Raw genomic sequence first — 12,558 nt, 5'->3', positions numbered from 1 at the left:
GGTGTGGCACTTTTCACTTTCCTTTAAATTTTGACCATGATTTTTCCCTAATGAAGTGGCCTGTGATTAGGTACACCTGAAAATGGCGGTGTACCTAATGGAGTGTCCTTGTGACGTCACAGATCAAACAGCCAATCAGAAAGTGGGGGGTTGTTTGGGTGTGGCACTTTTCACTTTCCTTTAAATTTTGACCATGAGTTTTCCCTAATGAAGTGGCCTGTGATTAGGTACACCTGAAAATGGCGGTGTACCTAATGGAGTGTCCTTGTGACGTCACAGATCAAACAGCCAATCAGAAAGTGGGGGGTTGTTTGGGTGTGGCACTTTTCACTTTCCTTTAAGTTTTGACCATGAGTTTTCCCTAATGAAGTGGCCTGTGATTAGGTACACCTGAAAATGGCGGTGTACCTAATGGAGTGTCCTTGTGACGTCACAGATCAAACAGCCAATCAGAAAGTGGGGGGTTGTTTGGGTGTGGCACTTTTCACTTTCCTTTAAATTTTGACCATGATTTTTCCCTAATGAAGTGGCCTGTGATTAGGTACACCTGAAAATGGCGGTGTACCTAATGGAGTGTCCTTGTGACGTCACAGATCAAACAGCCAATCAGAAAGTGGGGGGTTGTTTGGGTGTGGCACTTTTCACTTTCCTTTAAATTTTGACCATGAGTTTTCCCTAATGAAGTGGCCTGTGATTAGGTACACCTGAAAATGGCGGTGTACCTAATGGAGTGTCCTTGTGACGTCACAGATCAAACAGCCAATCAGAAAGTGGGGGGTTGTTTGGGTGTGGCACTTTTCACTTTCCTTTAAGTTTTGACCATGAGTTTTCCCTAATGAAGTGGCCTGTGATTAGGTACACCTGAAAATGGCGGTGTACCTAATGGAGTGTCCTTGTGACGTCACAGATCAAACAGCCAATCAGAAAGTGGGGGGTTGTTTGGGTGTGGCACTTTTCACTTTCCTTTAAATTTTGACCATGATTTTTCCCTAATGAAGTGGCCTGTGATTAGGTACACCTGAAAATGGCGGTGTACCTAATGGAGTGTCCTTGTGACGTCACAGATCAAACAGCCAATCAGAAAGTGGGGGGTTGTTTGGGTGTGGCACTTTTCACTTTCCTTTAAATTTTGACCATGAGTTTTCCCTAATGAAGTGGCCTGTGATTAGGTACACCTGAAAATGGCGGTGTACCTAATGGAGTGTCCTTGTGACGTCACAGATCAAACAGCCAATCAGAAAGTGGGGGGTTGTTTGGGTGTGGCACTTTTCACTTTCCTTTAAATTTTGACCATGATTTTTCCCTAATGAAGTGGCCTGTGATTAGGGACACCTGAAAATGGTGGTGTACCTAATGGGGTATCTAAGTGACGTCACAGATCAAACAGCCAATCAGAAAAATCATTCACTTGTCTGTAACCCAGTGTAAAATAAACGTGTCCATTTTTCATGTAATGACGCCAAGCTACCGCAAGATGGCAGTGCCCCCATTCACTCGTATGTAACCCAGCGTAAAATGAACATGTCCATTTCTCCTTTTCATCAGACGTCCATTATACACTACCTTATAAAAAAAAACCAATTTCCATCTGCACAATGGCAGAATGGTTTATAACTTTACCCGGTGATCGGGAGACTGTGGTTCGAGCCCCACACGAAGCAGACTTTGAGCTAAAGTTTGCATAGTGTAAGACTGCGGTTCACGCTTTATGAAGCGGTGCATGTAATGACGCCAAGCTACCGCAAGATGGCAGTGCCCCCATTCACTCGTATGTAACCCAGTGTAAAATGAACATGTCTAGTCTGCCTTTTCGACTAAACGTCCTCTATGTAACGTACACTACCAAATAAAAAAAAAACGGACACCCCCTGCAAAATGGCAGAATGGTTTATAACTTTGCCCGGTGATCGGGAGACTATGGTTCGAGCCCCACACGAAGCAAACCTTAAGCTAAAGTTTGAATAGTGTGAGACTCGAACTCGGTTCTTCCGAACATAAGGCAAAAGCTTGATCCACCACACCATTGAATATTGTGCATGTGCTCGGTGAATTAGTAAATTTATCCATTTTGTAAAATATATACTATGAATACATAAGAAAACTCCGAAAATTTCAACGCCAAAATGGCTGAATGGTTTATGACTTGGGATGGTGTCCAGCAGCCTCTGGTTCGAGACTTGCACTTTGCATCTTTTTCAAATGAAATAGAGAGGCATATAAGATTCGAACCCGCCTCTCCCATAACCAAGGGAAAAGCTTTACCACTCGGCCATTCGAGACCTCAATAAAAATAATGGACAAGTGTTTGTAATTGAAGGTTGCTCTAAACCTTTCCTGAAGATAGCTTCATGATTTAGGATAATACAAACTATTCTCATGTCTCAGCTCAACCGGCAATGGTCGAGAGGATAGGACCGTTGAATGCGAACATTGCAGCGTTGGTTCGAGGCCAGGTTCCTCCGATGATTCCACTTAGCATTTTTTTTCCTCAAATTTTTTGTTTGTTTGATGACGTCATCACAAAAAGACTATAAAATGCGCCAAGAACGCGACGCTCATTCTCTCACTCTCCTCTGACAGCGAGCGCCACGCTGCTCTGGTCCACCTGCTGCACAACCGCGTTTAAAAGTGACAAGGTGGGTGTTCAACGTTTGTTAACCTTTTCTAACTAACTGCTTTTGCTCTCTTTTCAGCGTCAACCTGCACTTTGGGCGTGCTTCTTTTATCTTGCAAGCATGCAAGCCAAAATGTTTGCAGAAGCTAGCGTTAGCCGTTAGCGTCTTCGACGAGCATCAAAACGCATTCATTTGGCACATTTAACGGTGGGTAAGTGCTTCTACATTTTCAAAACTCAAGCACGCATCGTGTGGAAAGACTACTAATACCATTTTTGCACAAACATTTAGCAACGTAAGGACGACAGCGCCGTTTGGCCGAAGGTAAGTAGACAAAGCAGCGTTTCCATAAATCCACCAGAGAATGACAGAAACTGGTATTTCGATGCATTAATATTAATTTTCTGCTTTCTGTCTGCAGGTGCAAATCTTCAAACTTGCAAGACTGACTTTCTGTGAGTTTTCAAGTCAATCGACTACTCTTGTCTTCTCATTTCTGTCCACAGGCCTGAATCTGGAACAGAGGGAGCAGATTGACTGCAAAGTGGCAAAAAGTATTTTATTAGCAAGGCCTTATCAAATTGACTAAAGCAAACATTTGTTCTTTTTCTTTTGTCTGCAGGGTCCAAGATGGCCGACTTGCGGTTCTCGCATGGCTTCATGAAACACTTACAGGTAGATCTACTCTTGCTCAACCCAATTTGCTGAAAATGGAAAAGCAGAATGGTTGTAACGTTACCGTGTCTTTCAGAGCAGCAAGCTGTGGTTGGAGAGACGTCCATCCGGCCGTCCGGCGCTGCCCTCCATTCCTCACTGGTGAATCACGCACGCATCCAAATGTTTGACAAGTGTCAAACATTTCAACTTGTTGTTCCTCCTTTTGTCCACCAGGTGGTGCTAAAGGACCTAGTATCTGCAGCATGGATCTACAAGGTTTTGAACCTGTCATTATCAACTTATCTGACGTGCTGACAACTTACTACAATTGTTTAAAATTGTAAAACTGCATTGTTTAAAAGCACTTACCTACTTTTTTTTTATGCCTCCCTCTTCCTGCACAGCAGTTTCCAGTAAGGATGCAGTTGGAAAATCTGCCACCTGCTGGCCAAAGGAACTAGCCCCCCAAAACCATGCAGAGTGGCCTCAAGGCTGCCTCCATTTCCAGAGTTGACAAATAAATGCAGCTTGATGGTCTCTCGTTTGTGTTGTGTGCAGGTGTCCACCCTGGAGAGTCCTGACAACATTTCAGGTACTGACCGGCTGCTTCCAGTCTACAGTTAAAAGTAAAAGCAGTGAAGTTAGAATTGTTGTGTCAATGTTCCCTTTTCTTTCCAGGCAAAGGTGGCAAATCCTGGTCCAGAAAGTGCAGCCTGCCACAGTGTCTTCAGCCTCTGAGCTCATTCACCTGGATCTGAAGGGCCCTCTACTGGTAAGAGAAGCAGAGTAAATGACATTTAAGCCAACATGTTTCAAAACTTGAATCAGTTTTTTGTGTCCAGTGTGGAGAACCATCAAGTACCTGCTAGCAGCGGAAGCTGAGGACCAGAGCAAAGCTGGAGACCAGCAACACTTTAGTCTTGTTGCAACCTGAGAAGTAAAGTTAAAGTAAGGCACTTTAAATGCTCCTCATAGCACAATCTTTTTATTCCAATAATTATTTTCCTCTATTTTCCGACAGGCAGCAAGGAATGAGATCTGCTTCTTGGTTATGCAGCTCACAATACCTGATGCAATGAACAACTCTACTTCTGCACTGGTATGTTACATACCAAAACATTTTCTGCACCAAACGTTGACTTAACCCATTACTTACAATCTCTTTTTTTGTTTTAGGTCCAGGCATAGAGTAACACTCGTCCCTCTGGCCGACCGCTTCGCCACTCGTCCCTCTGGCCGACCGCTTCGCCACTCGTCCCTCTGGCCGACCGCTTCGCCACTCGTCCCTCTGGCCGACCGCTTCGCCACTCGTCCCTCTGGCCGACCGCTTCGCCACTCGTCCCTCTGGCAGACCGCTTCGCCACTCGTCCCTCTGGCCGACCGCTTCGCCACTCGTCCCTCTGGCCGACCGCTTCGCCACTCGTCCCTCTGGCCGACCGCTTCGCCACTCGTCCCTCTGGCCGACCGCTTCGCCACTCGTCCCTCTGGCCGACCGCTTCGCCACTCGTCCCTCTGGCCGACCGCTTCGCCACTCGTCCCTCTGGCCGACCGCTTCGCCACTCGTCCCTCTGGCAGACCGCTTCGCCACTCGTCCCGCTGGCCGACCGCTTCGCCACTCGTCCCTCTGGCCGACCGCTTCGCCACTCGTCCCTCTGGCCGACCGCTTCGCCACTCGTCCCTCTGGCCGACCGCTTCGCCACTCGTCCCTCTGGCCGACCGCTTCGCCACTCGTCCCGCTGGCCGACGGCTTCGCCACTCGTCCCGCTGGCCGACCGCTTCGCCACTCGTCCCGCTGGCCGACCATTTGCCAACTCGGCAATGAGCAGACTGCCATCCAACGTGTTACTTTGTTGTGATTGAATGTTTACTCTGCAAAAGAAATAAAGCTTTATTACAAATAACACAAACTTTCAGCTCTCTCTTTATCAAACATCACAGAACAAACATTTCTTTTCTTTCCAATACTTTTTATTTTTTCCCCCCACCCCAAAATTTTTTTTTTTTTTTTTTTTACAAAAATTTTCTGGGAAATTTTGAAAAAAGGGCGGAATTATGACTGGAATACCCTTTTTTGATTGGCTGAGAGGACTAAGTGGGTGGAGCAATGGGAATGAAAGGCTGTGATTGGCTAAAGAGTGGGCGTGAATATGCAAATGAGGTGATTTGTGATTGGTTAGATCCTGAGTGGGCGTGGTTTGCTGAAAATGAAGCAATCTGATTGGTTGGATGTGCAAACGCGACATTCTGATTGGCTGTCAGAAAGTGGGCGTGGCTATGCAAATTTGTGACGAGACGTGATTGGTCAGGTTGAATTTGGGCGGAGGTAGGAGGCGGGCAAAGTGGCACTTAGGTTTTGGAAGGTTCTTTTTAGCTTTGAGTTGAGTGTTTGCCTTCAGCCACTGAACAGAGCCAAGTCTTTGACTGCTTCTCTCTGTCTCCACATGAGTCAAGGTGATGCAATTATCACCTTGACTCATGTGGAGACAGAGAGAAGCAGTCAAATACGTGGCTCTGTTGCAGTGACGCTCACCTCAAGGCTGAATACCTACTTGTGTCCATAGTAGTGGACACTTAGGGTTTGGAAGTGGCCAACTCAAGACTTCAAACAGTACTTTGCCAATGCAGTGACCACCAAGCACGAAAGACTTCAAATAAGCAAGTTTGCTCATAAATCACAAAGACTCACATTCCACTTGAACAATGTATTGAATAGAAAAGCAGTTTGAAAAGGCCCTGCCTGCATGGAAGCAGATGAAGTGCTGGATGAGCTCACTCAGGTACGATGTCACTTCTCGTGGCAGGCACTAGGGGGAAGGTGAGCACATGTAAACAGTGCAAACGTCTCTCACTGGGACAAAACCTAAGTGCCAGGTACTGCACAGTACCACCACCACCACCACCACCACTCACTTTTGGACAGGTTTTTCCATGACAGTGATGCAAACCAAGTTAGTTAAATATATGTTTCTGACTAACTTGGTTTGCATCAATGTCATGAAAAAACACATCCAGACGAGTGTGATGATGATATTGTGCAGTACCTGGCACTTGGGTTTTGTGAGAGATGTCAACTGCTTGCATGTGCTCACCTTCTCCCTGGTGTGCCATGACAAGATGACATCGCACATCAGCTCCTCGAGCACATAACACTACCAACTAACTAACTAACTAACTAACACAATTTTTTTCTTTTTTTTAGATTCATTTTTTTTTAGATTTAAGTCATAATTTTAGAAGAACAAAGTGGTACACTTTCACTTTTCATGTGTGCCAACTACGGTCAAAAAATATACTTTTTAAGTTCAAATGCAAGTCCATTTTTCAAAACTATACTTCTTACATTGACATGTAACTTTAACCATTGTAGAGCAATTATTTTGTTTCTTTTCACTGTGGCCCAAATAATCATCAGGACATTATTCATTTGGGAAATGACCAATTAAAATGTCCTTTGATAATATTTTGGAAGATTTTAAGTCATATATGACACGACCTTCTACATTTGAGATTAGGAGGCAAACAAAATGGGGAGGTACCTACCTTTCGAGATATGCAGATAGACGACCAGGAGTCGACGTGGAGCCTCCAGTCTTCAAGTTTGGACATGGAAAAACATAGAAAAACAACGTTCAACTCAAACGCTTTCCTTGATTATCGATTGATTGACAGCCGAGTGCTACTTGTGGGTGTGCTAGCTAACGCTCCACCTCTTGTTTCACGAGAGCCAGCGAGTTTCCACTGACCTAACGACTAACAAATATTGTCCTTTCATGTCATTGTTTACATGAACGAATTTACATACATACAGCAAATCGAGAACTTGGAAAAAGTTGACATTACTCACTCGAAACCCCAAATGGTAAATACCTAAAGAGCTAGCTGCTTGCTGAATCGAAAGTGTACGGTAGCCGAGAAAGCTCAATTCAAGTCACACAAAAGCGCGTCTTTGGCAACTTGCACAAAAGACACTCCCACATCATGCATATGACACTAGATTCAAGATTGAAGAGTTTTTATTCGCCATGTTAGAGCGTGCCAAACAAGGTACATCACAGCCTCTGTTCAACATTTGAGTGACTAACAACACTCAGGACATGTGAAAAAATGACAAATATTCTCATACACTAGTTCGGATCATTAAGTAAACACGCATAAAAGATGCTAAAAAAAAGTTAAAAAAAAAAAAGACCAGCCTTGTCAAAAAATGTATATTCTGTCATATAGTCTGTGTTTCATACAAATGTAAGTTGTAATGATATGAGCAAACGGAGATCTGCTCATCATTGTTTACGTGAATGAAACATGTACCTCCGGACAACACGGCGCTGGGAGGAAGGATGGAGAAAATGAAGATGAGGGAGACGTAAAACAAGGAATAAAACACCAGACAGGTTTCAACATAAATGTTTATTAAAACAACAACAATAATAAAATTCAATTTCAAACCAGCAATCTAAAATGAAATTGCAGTCGATATATTGGATAACAATATTTAGGAGTGTATATGCATACACGTTATTAAAAAAAACTACTGTGTTATAAAATAAAGATTACCCAAAGAGAAGCATAATCTCCCCGCTGTTGCATAACGGCGCATCCTTTCATGCAGTAAAGTTAGTCGTTAGATTGGCAAAAACGAGCACAAAACAAGTGGCGTTTCAGTGTGTGGTTCTTTCCTTGGCAAATCGTTTATCTCCATTCTGGATCACGTTCATTCACGCAAGGAGTCGCGACGCGTTCGATGACTGATACGTTGATGCACGGGAAGGAAGGCAGTTCACTCATTGACTCTTTCCCTCACTGATCCGTTCTCGCGATGAACTGGAAATGGAAATCCTCACTGACTCGAACGGGAAATGCAATTTACGACTCGTTCGTGAACGGGAAGTTACGTCATTTTCTTCTTTGTTTTGTTTTACGGCGTGGTGGTATCAGCTTCAATGCGCATGACTGACATCTACTGGTTGAAGTCATATGAACTGAAAAAAAGGACGAATCACTTTAGGAAGTGATTCGTTCACTCTCGTTCACTGAAAACATTCGTTATTTTGAACGAATCCTTCACTCGAGCCAACACTACTCGGAGATCTGCTCGGAGCGCTAGTCGAAATGGCTGCGTTCTTGCGCGCTCGCAAATATGTTCGTTGCGTAGTCCGTTTCTCTGACCGTGACTTGTAAACGCCACGCTGAACGTTTTTGAAGAGACACGCACTTACTAAAAAGGACTTTCTCTGCCAAGTTGTCATGGTATGTCACGGTGCGAGTTAGCTCTTAGCAAGCTAGTATTGACATCAACTAGCTAGCGCTTAGTCAACACGTTTGTCGTCAGCTGTCTGCAAGTACACGAGTAACTAACTCAGTTGTCAACACTGGGACATATTGTGCAGCATTTCATTTCAAGACACTAAAATATCAATTTATCGAACTCAGATGTCATTACACCATTAGCATAATTCTCTTAGTGATGTTTACCTCAGTTTTACTATATCAACAGAAACACCAATGCGTCTGATGAGAATGTTGTTTTCCCACGTTTGTGTAGATTGTCAATCAAACATATCACGCTAATCCGCAAAATTAAATCGAGTTAACTGTTGTTTGTTTAACTTGTTTTCTAAAACGTTCAAATATGACTTGGCAGGTTGCGCTACTATGTGAGCGTTATGTGAATCATTAAAAATCGTACCTATTACTTCATAATAAACGCTCAGATCTGTGTAGTGCCTTTCTGATCACCCAAGGGCACTTTATAATAACTCAAGTGGGTAATAATAACGCTGACTATGAATAGCCACCATCAGATAGTCGACCGTCTTGGCAGCAGGATGGAAGATTCCAGTAGAGGTCCAATATGCAGGGGAGGCTCCTTGTGGAGGTTTTGAAGACGGCAGGGCAGTAAACTGATCAAGAAAGGTTAAGATCAATATTGGCTAGTGACAGATGTTAACTAGCTCCTCAATGTATACATATTTAGTTTATGTCAACATCCACTAGATCAATGATTAGTGGATTGAGCATCGATGGAAGAAATTGCCCAAGTAAAGAAAATGTTGTGTAAATCCTTCACAATTAGTATGAATATAAAATCTGATTGTATATGATAGATTATATAGCTGAGGTGTTTTCTAAATATACTGAGAGTACATCATAAATAAAAATGAGGATACTAATAAGGATACTGTGCTAATATCTGTTTGATTCTGTTACCAGTCACAGTGCTAAAGGCCCTGGCTAATGTGTATTCACTTTTACTAGGCTGAAGAAAATGTGGATATCGGTGGCACGGTGGAGGAGGAAGATGAGAATTCTGATGACCCAAATCTTGAGGTAAAATAGCCTTGCTCAGTATAGACTGCCGTTCATTGATTCTTTGGTGTGACTCTTGTTGAATAAGGCTTCATGTTGGATGTTTTATTGAATTAAAAATGATTAATAGCCCATTTCCCTAACATGTAATATTTCAGCTGCAGCTCAATGCTTTCCGAGCTAAGTGGATGTCTGAGCTCAAGCCGAGCAGCAACACGAGGCTGCTGCGAGTCACGGGTTCGAGGAGGACGCAAGAAATTGCTCGGGAGGAAGAGGTATGCCTGCGAAACTGATAACTGGCCCTGTTAATGTTGTGTGCGTTGTAATTCTTTACAATTTTTCCCGTTAGGCTGCTGAGCTGTTCTTGAGAGCTGTTCAGGAAGAGCAGAATGGAGCCTTTTATGAGGGTGAATAAATGATTTCAATATATCTGTGAGATTGTAAATGTGCTTGAGCAATCAGTTCAATGCCTCGACTGTTGTAACGCTTTTTATTATTGGCAGCTATCAAGTTCTATCGCCTGGCTATGCAGCTTGTGCCCGACATTGAATCAAAGATCAACTACAGCCACCCTGACGCCAATCAAGTTGAGGGAAACTAGTAAGATGCTCCACACTGTTGTTAAGCTTTTCTATTCAAAACCTTGGTGTCACCAACTTAGTTCTGGACACTCCATTCAAAAGTTTGGAGGTCACAAATGATTACTGCAAAGGTGCTCTATAGGCAGCCCACAAAAAATACTAAAATGTGCAAGTCTTGCATTATCTGGGCTTCCTAACACAGCTTTGTGTGTCGTATCACAGTAAGGAGGAGAGGGATGCCGACGGAGAGATAGAGGATCTGGTTGCCTACTTTGAGCAGGAGCTCACGTTGGCCACTTCCTTTCCTAAGATTTGCTCGCCTGAATTTGAAAAATCTCAGGTGCATATGTCAGGTAGCACGCTTCCTCATTATTTCATCTCTTTGCTCCCCACGGTTGTCACCACATGACTCACCTTTGTATTCCATTCGGCAGCATTGCCACGGGAGATCCTCATGTATATATTCCGTTGGGTTGTGTCACGCGACCTGGACATGCGAGCCCTCGAGCAGCTGTCGCTGGTTTGTCGTGGCTTTTACATTTGTGCAAGGTCAGCACCGCTTGCCTCTTCAATTATCGCTCCGTGCCTGCCGAGTACAAGAAAAGTGAAAAGAACCGCGTTCTTCATGTTTACTACTTTTCTGTTTTTGTGTGGCAGGGATCCTGAGATTTGGCGTTCAGCCTGCCAAAGAGTGTGGGGGCGAAACTGCACCAAGCTGGGACACTTCCTGTCTTGGAGAGAGATGTTCCTGCAGAGGCCCCGTGTCCGTTTCGATGGTATCTATGCGCCGTGGCAATGCTTCAATCGACCACCTCCCCCTGCCCTTCCACCAAACTTTGTTCTCACATTGCCCGAGCAGGCATCTACATCAGCAGAACGTCGTACATTCGTCAAGGAGAGCAATCTCTGGACGGCTTCTACCGACCTTGGCACCATGTCGACTTCTACAGGTAGATTTGGGACACACAGACACACACACACACACTACTTTGGCGCTTGTCAACTTTTAAGTCAATATATAGTGTGTTTGTGTTTTTGTCAGGTACTTGCGCTTCTTCCCTGATGGCAGCGTGCTCATGCTGACCACACCTGAGGAGCCTCTCTCGATTGTCCCTCGCTTACGCACTCAAAATGTCAGGTGAGGCCATGTTGGGGTTTTTTTCTGATAATAATGCACATTCTTTTAATCGTCGTGACATATTTTGTTTAATGGAGTTAGAATGGGCTTTAAAATAGTTTTGACCAGGACACTCAGATTGCAAGCGTGTCGGTCAATGAAAGCTGACGTTATTATTTCAAACGACATCTGTCTTGCTTCTGCAGAATGGACGGCGTCAAGTTGGGCCACTTCCGTCTGTCCCAGGAGACGGACAACCAAACCAAAGTTTACGCAGTCGTACGCAAGAGAAAGGAGGAGGTGAGATGATTGAACAAAGAACCTAAAGTTCTTGAATGAACCGCAAAAACATAAAGTACATATTTGTTTTAAAATGTTGATACATCAAATCACTTATGTGTGTGTACTTATGGCCAGAAATCATCCGAGATGCAAAAGAATCGGTTCTGCAGGCGGTACCCAGTCCCTGAGACCGAGCACACCTTCCACGTGGGACTTCTTCTGTCCTCTGGGGGGCGCCAGAGTTTTAATAAACTGGCGTGGATCCACCATTCTTGCCACATCACTTACAAGTATGAGCTGCTAGACACAAGTGTGCTTGTTCTTGCAAAGGGACCGAAGGGTTGTGCTAATTTATGTTCATAACATGCAAGCATAATTGCAGACATGGACAATAATTAATAAAACATTTCAACATTTATTTTAGAAATTCCCTAAATCTTGCAGAGTAAAAAATACATGTAATAAATACTTTTTTTAATGTTCTTTTTCAGGCTGACTGGGGAAACTGTTATCAGTGCATTCGACCTGAACAAGATGTACACACCTTTCATCTTCGGACGCGTCAAGAGTTACACAGCATTCTCAGATCAGCCGCTGTAAGACACCCGGATGATCATCGACAGAGACCACCTGGTTCACTAAACAACCTTAAACACACTAGAACATGATATTAATAACTGGTTAATCTTGTGATTTTCAGAAATGTTGCAAAGTGATTTGAACACTAGGTAATTAGCAGTCCCAGTACGCATGTTCCCGGCAATGAATGTTCATTATGGTTTTGTCTCATGATGCACTTTCTCCTTCAAATACACAGTGATAAAATGCTTACGTTTCAATTGTTTGACTCGACAGCATGTTATGCATAGTACACACTACGTCACATCATAGTGTTATTAAATATCAACAAGAGAACGTCAGATGTTATAATCCTTTTTTTCCCCCTGAGAACAGAACATGGACGGATCAAAGAGGATTTCTAGAGCAGGGAGGGAAGAAG

At 43.8% G+C, this 12,558-nt stretch overlaps 2 protein-coding genes, 1 long non-coding RNA gene and 1 other non-coding gene across 8 annotated transcripts; 2 read left to right on the top strand and 2 right to left on the bottom strand.

Annotated features, from left to right (window-relative positions):
* Window positions 1–2,289: 2,289 nt before the first annotated feature.
* LOC147050169 (uncharacterized) lies at window positions 2,290–7,185 on the bottom strand. 5 transcript variants are annotated; one of them, XM_085922908.1, is made up of 8 exons: window positions 7,117–7,185; window positions 6,813–6,862; window positions 4,429–5,141; window positions 4,135–4,202; window positions 4,021–4,041; window positions 3,642–3,886; window positions 3,355–3,541; window positions 2,290–3,129 (listed from the first exon to the last, which is right to left on the bottom strand). In XM_085922908.1, the coding sequence occupies exons 3-6, from the start codon at window positions 5,104–5,106 to the stop codon at window positions 3,730–3,732; spliced, it is 924 nt and encodes a 307-aa protein (XP_085779034.1). In that variant the 5' UTR covers window positions 5,107–5,141; window positions 6,813–6,862; window positions 7,117–7,185; the 3' UTR covers window positions 2,290–3,129; window positions 3,355–3,541; window positions 3,642–3,729. The 5 variants fall into 5 exon arrangements, with proteins under 5 accessions (XP_085779034.1, XP_085779033.1, XP_085779035.1 ...); XM_085922907.1 differs by lacking the exon at window positions 2,290–3,129 and having other exon boundaries at window positions 3,161–3,541; XM_085922909.1 differs by lacking the exon at window positions 2,290–3,129 and having other exon boundaries at window positions 3,161–3,541; window positions 3,646–3,886.
* LOC147050171 (uncharacterized) lies at window positions 2,456–5,244 on the top strand. Its single transcript, XR_015067472.1, has 11 exons — window positions 2,456–2,822; window positions 2,907–2,939; window positions 3,037–3,070; window positions 3,238–3,290; window positions 3,367–3,431; window positions 3,507–3,580; window positions 3,680–3,864; window positions 3,951–4,044; window positions 4,115–4,220; window positions 4,294–4,371; window positions 4,449–5,244. It is a non-coding gene; the product is annotated as an uncharacterized LOC147050171 (long non-coding RNA).
* LOC147050170 (small nucleolar RNA SNORA17) lies at window positions 5,662–5,760 on the bottom strand. Its single transcript, XR_015067516.1, has one exon. It is a non-coding gene; the product is annotated as a small nucleolar RNA SNORA17 (small nucleolar RNA).
* A 1,283-nt stretch (window positions 7,186–8,468) lies between the features above and the next one.
* fbxo9 (F-box protein 9) lies at window positions 8,469–12,480 on the top strand (the record flags this gene model as incomplete). Its single annotated transcript, XM_085923069.1, has 13 exons — window positions 8,469–8,519; window positions 9,528–9,599; window positions 9,737–9,853; window positions 9,928–9,985; window positions 10,082–10,178; window positions 10,382–10,512; window positions 10,594–10,708; window positions 10,817–10,935; window positions 11,019–11,109; window positions 11,202–11,297; window positions 11,483–11,576; window positions 11,694–11,848; window positions 12,050–12,480. Coding segments are annotated over 13 exons (1,305 nt in total), but the record flags the coding sequence as incomplete, so codon positions are not given.
* Between the last annotated feature and the right edge of the window lie 78 nt (window positions 12,481–12,558).

This window comes from Syngnathus leptorhynchus, chromosome 10, assembly GCF_054491065.1.
Source record: "Syngnathus leptorhynchus isolate UIUO chromosome 10, UIUO_Slep, whole genome shotgun sequence".
Taxonomy (NCBI): domain Eukaryota; kingdom Metazoa; phylum Chordata; class Actinopteri; order Syngnathiformes; family Syngnathidae; genus Syngnathus; species Syngnathus leptorhynchus.
This window is presented reverse-complemented; position numbering and strand designations above follow the sequence as displayed.

Bases quoted from the DNA above. Each gene is read 5' to 3' on its own strand.
- LOC147050169 (XM_085922908.1), bottom strand. From the start codon at position 5,106: ATGGCAGTCTGCTCATTGCCGAGTTGGCAAATGGTCGGCCAGCGGGAC. The intron at 4,042-4,134 runs GTACTTGATGGT...TTCTCTTACCAG, and splicing joins TCAGCTTCCGCTGCTAGCAG to TAGAGGGCCCTTCAGATCCA. The intron at 3,887-4,020 runs GTGAATGAGCTC...TTTTAACTGTAG, and splicing joins AGAGGGCCCTTCAGATCCAG to ACTGGAAGCAGCCGGTCAGT.